General features: G+C 41.9%; 1 protein-coding gene and 2 non-coding genes across 7 annotated transcripts in view; all 3 read left to right on the forward strand.

Moving 5' to 3' along the window:
• The first annotated feature begins 286 nt into the window (after positions 1 to 286).
• Positions 287 to 358, forward strand: TRNAD-GUC. Its single transcript has one exon. It is a non-coding gene; the product is annotated as a tRNA-Asp (tRNA).
• A 641-nt stretch (positions 359 to 999) lies between these two features.
• TRNAW-CCA lies at positions 1,000 to 1,071 on the forward strand. Its single transcript has one exon. It is a non-coding gene; the product is annotated as a tRNA-Trp (tRNA).
• An 8,196-nt stretch (positions 1,072 to 9,267) lies between these two features.
• The window catches only part of TMPO (thymopoietin), a 27,334-nt gene continuing 26,670 nt past the window's right edge, over positions 9,268 to 9,931 (forward strand). Inside the window, exon 1 of one of the 5 annotated variants that reach the window (XM_040637349.1) lies at positions 9,268 to 9,861. In XM_040637349.1, the coding sequence (XP_040493283.1) occupies positions 9,583 to 9,861 (279 nt within the window). In that variant the 5' untranslated portion in view covers positions 9,268 to 9,582. The remainder of the gene's footprint in view (positions 9,862 to 9,931) is intronic. The other 4 variants (XM_040637350.1, XM_040637351.1, XM_040637352.1 and 1 more) reach the window with 4 other exon arrangements.

Here is a 9,931-nt window from a genome sequence, read left to right on the forward strand (position 1 = left end):
TAAAAACCACCCGCCACAAACCTAAATCATCCGAAAAGCATAAAGAGCTCCGGAAAACAATTTTCATCAACTCATCACTACTCAAACTGGAAGCGCATTTTGTTTCATTATTCTAAATAATTTACTCTTTCCACCAACGACGAGTCTAAGGTGCCCAGAGCGGACAGTAAGAGGAGAAGCGGTCCAAGTGTTCCTATTTTCACACTTCCGGGAGGTAAGCGGAAGGGAAATGAGCGTGGAAATCTTTCCTACTTTTGAAGACAGTTGGAGAAACTTTTCTAGCAGCTCCTCGTTAGTATAGTGGTTAGTATCCCCGCCTGTCACGCGGGAGACCGGGGTTCAATTCCCCGACGGGGAGGTTGGTAGCTCTTTTTTGTTAATCCAACCGCTTTTTCTGGATAACAACTACGAGGCGCCAAACCTGCTGACAAATACAATATGCAGATCTTTTATGAGTGTGTCTTTTAAAGTGGGTGAAATTTAAGCTTGACGGTCACTTTGGAATAAAAGCCTACCCTGACAGTTAAAGCTTTATATTGTTGGTGAAAGAGAAAAGGAACTACAGGCGCCTCCGCGTTACCTATCAGCAGCTAGCTGGCCCAGGCGTGCGCCTGCGCAACGACACCCGCCAAATTCCAACTTGAGGTCATGAACTCGGCGCGGAACCCGAGGGGGGAAGGGGAAAGAGAAGGCGGAGTTTCCGCCCCTAAAGGGGCGGGTAAGAACGGAAATTGCTCTCTGTGGAAGAGGAAGGAACAGTTTCCCTTGACCCTGGGTACCAGACTGAAAGGATAATTCAGTTCTCCCGCCTCCGCTGGTCCCGTCCCAAGATAGGTGGAGGGTTAGCGATCAGTAAAATTTGGGCGCTAAAGTGCTCAGTTTCCAGTCTCAACGTGTATCGGGTGGAGGGGCAAGGAGAGAATTGAAAAAAGGTGCGTGTCCGGAAGAAACGCCATGTTACTTGAGTCCTAAGAAACTGCACGAGGCACAGCCCAGCAGGACCTCGTGGCGCAACGGTAGCGCGTCTGACTCCAGATCAGAAGGCTGCGTGTTCGAATCACGTCGGGGTCATGGGCTTTTGTAAACTTTTTTAGAACGCTGGCTTCTAAAGATGTAGTATCCCGCCGTTTTTTGAAAATACCCTTAATTTTAGGATTAAATCTTCTTTTTTCGAATGGAATCCTAGCAATCCTTAGTGTGTGAAAAGACAAGGCTGATTTTAGATCGTGGAGTCTTAACGCTGATCTTTCTGTTTGGCTTTGTAAAGTGAGTTTTTCTGTCATTGAATTAAAGTGCATAATACACAGAAATGTGGACTGTTACTACTGTACACTAGTGGGCATATCAGTCCAACCGTCCTTAAGAAATGTACAAGCCGTTTTCCCAAAAATGGTGTTAGACCCTTTTGAAAGCAAGGACAATAAAGTAAAATTTCTAACTTTGAATATTGTTGCAGTTCACACGTCTTAGCCTGTGTGCTATTAAACAATCTTACAACGTGTGATTAGTGTCCCACTTTTACAGTCCCTACTCCTCTGTGTGACCTGACAAGGGTCACCCAAATTTCCAAACAAGGTAACTTACTACATATCCTTGTCTTTACTAAATGTTTTATGATAAAGGTGGGAAAATGAAAGAACGTGGTAGAAGCCATTGGACCTAAGTGATATATCAATGCCCCCTTTATATTTTCACCAATTCATGTGAGTGAGGACCAGTCAGATACCACTTTCAATTAATCTCTTTAATAGGGAGCAAAGCTTAGTCACCTTTGTGAGCTCCAGGACTCTTAGTACTGAATAGTGCCTGACAGGCATGTGTCAAACATTTGTTGTACAAAAAATGAATAGCAAGATGATGAGAAATATTTTTAGATCTTTGTTGGCTATGTTGCATAAAAGTCCCTGAGGTTTTTTTGCTCGTTGTTTTCAAAATATATAGTTCAAATTTCTTATGACTTAACCTAATACATCAGTATAGTTGGACATTATATTTTCACTTTGTGTAGTTTGTTCTTTCTCCTATCTGGATGGATTGAGATTAGACCATCCATTTCAACAGATATGAACCACCAATTATGATGAGACTAATACTGTGCTCAGCACTGAGGGATACACTAAGTAATCAAATACCATAATATGTTGGGCTAAATGCCATCAAAGTAACATGAACAGAGTGGTATGTAGATGCTAAAATTAACTCTTCCTTGGGTAGCTCAAGAAGGCCTCATAAAGGAGAATCTTCAAGAATACAAGTTTGCTATGTTACTTTAAGGCGTTTATTTATCCAGTAGACATACATGAATGCCTTCCATGAGTCAAGCACTGTCACTTAATATCCCTGGGGTCTGATTTCTTCAATTATAAAAGTAGTGGTTTTCTTTTTTTTCTCTATTTTTTTATTTCTATTTGCTAGGGCTGCCACAAGCAAAAGACCACAGACTGGGAGGCTTAAACAAGAAATTTATTTTCTCATAGTTCTGGAGCCTAGAAGCTCAAGATCCAAGTGACAGCAGGGTTGGTTTCTTCTGAGGCCTGTCCTTGGCTTATAGGTGGCCACCTTCTTACTGTACCCTCACATGATCATTCCTCTGTATGTGCACACCCCTGCTGATGTCCAAGTTTCCTCTCATAAGGACACCAGTCAGTTTGGATTAGGGCCCACTCTAATGGCCTCATTTTAACTTAATGCCATCTTAAAAGTCCGTATCCCCAAATATAGTCACATTTTGAAGTATTCGGGGTTAGGGCTTCAACATATGAATTGTGAGGGGCCACAATTCTGCCCATCACAGAAGTTATGTTCCTTCTCCCCTTGCAACCTTTGGATGTATAGCATTTATCTGTAAAAATACTCACTTGATCTTAGCTTGGACCAAGCATGTTATCTCATTTGTACAAAATCATACTCTTATGAGGCAGAGCAGGTAATGTTACCCTGTTAATCATTTTGTGATAGCAGCTATAGCAAACTAATGCAGGTTCTTTGGAGAATTGCTAGTTCTCCAGCATGGTTGGAGAGGAAGAGAGAGAGAAAGCTTACAGAGGTAAAACAGGAGTCAAATCAGTCAGGACCTTCTAACTAATTTGGATCTTATTCTGAGGGCAATGCAAAGCTATTATTCAAGACTATAAGACTATGACAAGGTCATCTCTGGCTTTACAAAGAATGTAAAAAAAAAAAAAAAACCCTAGAAAAAACCCTAGAGCTGTAGTTTCCAGACCAGTACCCTACAAACAAGTTAGAAATGCAAATGTTCAGGTCCCACCCCACACCTACAGACTCAGAAGTCTGGGGACGGGGCCTAACAGAGTTTTCACCAGGCCTTCAAAGTGATTTTGATGCCAGCTAAAGTTTGAGAACCACGGGCCCATAGAGCAAGGCCAGAATGGAGGTCCCACTTACCTGACAGGGTTGTTAAGACAATCAAATAAGGCACAGCATAGGGAATATTGTCAGTGATACTATAACAGCATTGTATGGTGACAGATGTTAGCTACACTTGTGGTGAGCACAGCATAACATATAAGAGAAGTTGAGTCACTATGTTGTACACCTGAAACTAATGTAACATTGTGTGTCAACCATACTCAAAAAAACTTTAGAAAAAAGAATCAAATGAGATATACATAAAAATGTTGTAAAGCAGTATATATATACACGTCATTATTTATACTGCTGTAGCTCTAAAACTGTTATTTCACAGGTTCCAGCTTCTTTCCAAGTTTGGACATCTGTACTTTCCTAGAATAGCCCATTTGCTGACTTGCTATAACTTTGAAACAACTTGAAATCCAACACTTCATTTTAACTTTAACTTCTACAACCATTGTATAGGAATGATGTCAGGAAAGAAGCTCTGACATACAGGTCCATATCTGAATTCCCACTTAATAGATCTGTGATTTTGTTCTTTTCCTCTAAAACCTTTCCAGGCATTTATTCTTCCGAGTGGATTTATCCACTACTACTGAATGCTCTCAGCATTTATTTCACCTGTTTAATAAACGAGGTTTCTCTTTTGAGATTATTTTTAATCAGTTTCGTAAGACTGATGAACTGATAAAATGGAGCCTTTGGAAATATAAAACTGAGAGACTGAATTCTAATAAGTCAAGTAATTTCCCAATTTCTCACACTAATTCCAGAAGAAAAGTAGTTATGTTTATAAAAGCATGTGTTAGGGGTGCCTGGGTGGCTCAGTCGGTTAAGCATCTTCCTTTTGCTCCAGTCATGATCCCAGGGTCCTGGGATTGAGCCCTGCATCAGGCTCCCTGCTAGGGCGGGGAGTCTGCTTCTCCCTTTCCCTCTACCCTTCCCCCACTTGTGCTAGCTCGCTCTCTCAAATAAAATGTTTAAGAAAAAAAAAAAGGTTAAAAAAAAAAGCATGTGTTCATCATAGAAATCTTGATAAATACAGAAAAAATAAGAAAGAAAATAAAAATTACTTGTTCTCCACAACCTAAACAAAATTACTACAAACATTTTGGTCTATATCCATTTAGTCTCTTTTCTTTGTATATATTTTTAAATAAACACATATCCATACACACTGTTCTTTACAGAACTGAGATCTTACTCTAATATGGTTCTCTATTTTTTCCTACTTATTTTTTTACCTAATGCTGTATTGTGAAAATCCTTTCATATTCTTAAAAAAAGAGTCAAGAACATGACTTTTATGACCATGTAGTATTTGGTCATCTGCTTTTGACTGAGGTGACAGTCACAACCAAGCTCTATGCAAAACAGAATAATGAAAAACAAAAAAGTTGGCTGTATGTTAATAACATTAGAAACTTCAAAAAGGAAAATGAAGGCAGTTACCCAAGTGATTTATGGGAAAAAAATTTCAGAACAGTTTTCTGACAAAGTCATTCCATTGATTTATTTTTTTAACGTGTAGCTTCACATAGGACTATCTTTCCACTGTTCCACAAGGTTTTATGTATCAGTGTTGTAACTTTTTTAAACCTAAAACCTAAATAAATAAAACCTGTTTAAACATAAAAGATAATTTAAAAAAATTTTTTTATGAATATAACAAAATAAAAGTCTTTTTTTTTTTCCAATTAAGAAATTTCACAGCGCAGCAGAGCATGCGACTTTTGATCTCAGGGTCATGAGTTCAAGCGCTATGTTGGGCATGGAGCCTACTTAATACTAAAAAAAAAAAAGATTTAAGAAATTTCACAGGCGATGACTCAAAGAATCAAGTACTTGAGCAAGAGAGAAGGATGAGATCCAGAGTACAAGGGGTGGAGTTCTTTCTGATAGAAGTTCTCTCTTTTCCATTGAAACAAGAAAGATGCAGGAGCAAATGAACGCGGATATGACCTTCCGAAGTTAAGGCATTCCCTGCAGATGGTTTCCAGTTCCTCAAGTATGGTTCAAGTTCACCACCTGAATATGGGGGAATAGGTGGGGGGGAAATGAATGTAAAAGACTTGAGTAGAGAAGCCAAGGTATGAATGGTTAATCCAGAGAACAAATAGTTTTGCCAGCCAGTCTGAAGTGCTCCCATGAAGTCTGAGGTCAGCCCTGTAGCATGATTTTTCATGGCAATCTTTGCTACTTGGATGCCAGCAATGGAATGGAAATGTTTGTTTCAGTAGGGTTCAGTCCAAACAAGACTAAGATTCTACCTTGAGGTTCCTCCAAGTAAGAATAGAGACATTGAGGTAAAAGAGTTGAAAATGTCTGCAAAAGCAATCGTAAGGATTGATCGAGGTATCTAAGTTGGGTGAGTTGCAAGTGTTCATGATGTCAGAAGTATAGTAATAGATTTTTTTTAAGTGTTGGGCTTCATGGATTGAAGGTGTTAATAGGTCAGTGAGAGTATAATAAATGAGCTGAGGAAAAAGGCTAGTGATTGGCAACTGGGATGCTTGAAATTGAAATTTAGAAGGCAAAACAGTTATTGATGACAAGGTTCAAATCCACTTGGAGTGGACGGATGATATGGAATAGAGGAACAAGTTGTTGGAGATGAGGAGGTTACAAATCTAAAAGGCCAAGTGCTGAGGGTACCTGGCTGGCTCAGTTGGAAGAACATATGACTTTTGATCTCAGGGGTCATGAGTTTGAGCCCCATGTTGGGTGTAGAGATTACTTAAATAAACTTTTAAAAAAATAAAAATAAAAGGCCAAGTGCTGGTGTTGCATGGGCCATCTATGAGAATATTAAATTCACGGGGCACCTGGGTGATTCAGTCGTTGGGCATCTGCCTTTGGCTGAGGTTATGATCCCACCTGAAAGGAGCTCCCTGGTCAGCGGGAGGCCTACTTCTCCCTCTCCCACTCCCCCTGCTTGTATTCCCTCTCGCTGTCTCTTTGTCAAATAAATAAATTAAATCTTTAAAAAAATGTTAAATTCACAGAGAATATAGACAGGGATGGTGAGGAAAACTAGAGCAAGGAAAAACAGCCTATAATATCTTGAGTGAGAGTGGCCAGAAGGCTGATAAATGATAAAGATGATAAAAGGTAATTTAGCCAATGATATGAACTTCAAATGTTTCTGAAGGAGGAAAGAGGAGAAATAGTTTTGAAGCAGTAATCAGGAACAAAGAAGCCACCCAAACTCTGTAGCCTAACCTCTTGGCCTTAAGGTACACAGAGTACGAGGAAAAAAATAACTCCTACTTAGAAGCTCTACAGCAGAGTTAAAACCAAAAATTACCTTCATCACTAAAAATTAATAGTGCTGGGGATATAGCTGGATGCATCTAGGACACTATGACTTTGTAGGTGATGCAGAAAGGCCATCTCACTGTCTGATAGCTTATGACATCAACCAGGTCTCCTGAGAAATGTAGAATCTGCAAGTAACTTCCAGTTGATAGTGTCTAAGGATAAGAAAAGGAGAGGTAATTAAAGAGAATGAAAATGTTTTTGCTCAAGGAATATTCAAGCATCTAGAATGCAGTTCTTTGTGAATTATACTACCTTTACTGTTGGCCTGTGGGACATAGTACTTATCTATTTATTTTAAAGATTTAATTTATTTGACAGAGAGAGAGTGGGGATGGGGAGAAGTAGAGGAAGAGGGACAAGCAGACTCCACACTGAGCTCAGAGCCCCACTTGGGGCTCGATCTCAAAGCCATGAGATCATGACCTGAGCTGAAATCAAAAGTTGAACGCTTAACCAACTGAGCCACCCAGGTGCCCCATACTATGTCGATTTAAAACAACTTGCAAAAACAAACAAACAAACACCTTACAAACTCAATAGGTGATTTTTTTTTTTTAGCTTGTGGTTAAAAAGTAGGCTGAAGTATTGTCTCTAAGGATTAAACAGCCTGGAAAATGGAAAAATATCTGGTGCAAGGGCCCTGTGAAAAAAGTCATTGCACTATTCTTGGGTGATTCTGTGACTTCATCATCGTATTCTACTCACATCAAATTTAGGTAGAATATTATCCTCAGGTATCAGTGATGCCTCCCTCTCTATGGATCCATTTCAGGGACCAAGATGCTCACGTATCCTTAGACCACAGGGCAGCTGTCAGAGCCCGGAGACACTTCTATGTACCCAACCTGGTCAGATCATATATAACCCTGGTAACTCTGACGCTTTTCAGATACAGCAGCAAAACCTACCTCTTAAAAATTGTTAGTATAAATAATCAGGCCAGTGCCAAATTCTTCAACTAACAAGTTAACAATTTAGCAGGATAATTTGCTAACTCAAATAGGGTAGATAGACCCATCAAGTCTTGCCAAGATTATGCAGACTGGGACTATCCCACATGCAGTTATTACATTTGCAGTGCAAAATCATGATCCTTTGCCTCTCAGCTCAGTCACCCCTATAAAGATAAAAGCAATTGCCTATGTGCCCAGGGAAGCTGTGGGGAGAAAAATGAGGTAGCTTTCACAAGGCATCCTAAAAATGTACAAAACAATTTGCCACTTAAAACACAATTTTTAATTTGCATTACTAGCTTATTACTATTGCTGAATATATGTGATACTGAGAGTTTTAGAAATAATTTAAATATAAAATTGCCCCTAGGAAAAGAATCCATCATTAAACAGTGTCTCCTCAATTTGAACAAAATAAAATAACTTAACTCATAGGGAACATTTTTAGTGATGGCATTTTAAAAAAATTTCCTAAACTTAACCATGCGGAAATCAGATCAACATTTTTAAAAATTTTAAGCAGCTTATAAGAAACAGTTTGGAGGTGAGAATTTTGGGGAAATGATTCAAGTACCCCACATGCAAGCTCAGTTTCTTTTCTTTCTCGGAGGAAAAAGCATCTTGGAACATATATATTCATGAGAAACGCAAATATTTGTCATCAGGGGTATTTGTTTTCAGGAAGGCATTCTAATCTTATGAAATTTCTGAGACTTTTTAATTTGGGTCAGTAATATGGGTTTGATTAGGGTTCCCGGCCTGATTATAGGTCACCAGGCTCTTCTATGATTGAAATCTAGGTATGCACCACCTCAGTTATCTTAAGTTGCCCATTAAGGCATTCCTAAATGTTTTGTGGCATCCTGTTGTATTACTAAACATAAGGTTTGATTAAGTTACGGTAAGATACTTATGGGTGTAAGAATCTAACCCAGAGGTGCTCTCAACGAAAATGCAGTTGTGCCCCTATGTTCAAAATGAAATAATTTAGAAACCTCCCGACCTCTAGGGTAAGAAACGAATGGAATATTTGACGATACAATTTTGTCACAAATTCAGGTGCATTTTAAAGTGCCCAGTCGTCGTCGAGGTCTAGCTTTTCTTGAATTTCAGGAACAAAAGAAGCATTCGCAAGGAGAGGGATTTAACTGCTTGCCCTCCCCTTTCCTCCCCCCAGGTAAACCAAATCAAGGAAGATGAGTGCCAACAAGCACGTCTTGCTTCTTTTCTTTCCCTTCAGGGATAGAGGAAAGGCTGGGGAAGGAAAGGCTGCGGTCATTCTTCGGTAAATCAGTGTCCTACGATTGAGAAAGGCCCAGCCCAGGGTCCTCGCAGCTGGCGTGAAATTCGGCCCATCCGAAGGCGATCGACCCCGGAGAGGAAAGCTTCTTCTCAAGCAGGGCGGGGGAAAGGAAACTGCACACACAAGTACTACGAAGGGGCCCTTATCAGCGTCTTAGGGGAAGGGTGGAGAAAAGAGAAATAGAAACGGACCAGGCGCCGGGGCTCCCGCCCAAGCGGCTTTTAAACTGCGTTTCTACAACCTCTCGCACCGTGCCGCGGCTAATGGAACCCGCGCGAGGGCTCCTACCAATCACCGCCCGGCTTCCTCCCACCGCAGGCCAATGGCGGCGCGCGTTCTTGGGGCGTGGGCGAAACAGGCTGCTCTCTCCTTGCTTGTGTAGTGTGTGGGCTGGGGTTGGTGGAGGCTCGTATCTTGGCCGCACTTGGTTCGCACTTGTGCTTGGGGGGCTTTTGTGTCGGCTTTTGCTTTGCTTTGTGTGTGCGAGTTTTTGCTTTGCTCTGCGGCGCTCTTCTCGGGTGGGAGCCGTGAGGCTCGAAGGCGGCAGCGCGGTCCCCCCCGGGCAAAGAGCGAGCGCGCCGGCGTGAGCTGCGGGTGTGAGGTCTGCGGGGAAGGGGATTCGCCGCGGAGATGCCGGAGTTCCTGGAAGACCCCTCGGTCCTGACGAAAGAGAAGTTGAAGAGTGAGTTGGTCGCCAACAATGTGACGCTCCCGGTCGGGGAGCAGCGCAAAGACGTATACGTGCAGCTCTACCTGCAGCACCTCACCGCGCGCAACCGGCCGCCGCTCGCCGCCGGCGCCAACAGCAAGGGGCCCCCGGACTTCTCCAGCGACGAGGAGCGCGAGCCCACCCCGGTCCTCGGATCCGGGGCCGCCTTCTCAGGCCGCAGCCGGGCCGCCGTCGGCAGGGTAAGGAACGCCCGGCCGGGGCCACAAAGGCGGGCGGTTGGCGGTTGTCGCCCCTACCCCCCCCCCCCCG

The sequence above is a fragment of the Ursus maritimus genome, unplaced genomic scaffold (genome assembly GCF_017311325.1).
Source record: "Ursus maritimus isolate PB19 unplaced genomic scaffold, ASM1731132v1 scaffold_21, whole genome shotgun sequence".
Taxonomy (NCBI): Eukaryota; Metazoa; Chordata; class Mammalia; order Carnivora; family Ursidae; genus Ursus; species Ursus maritimus.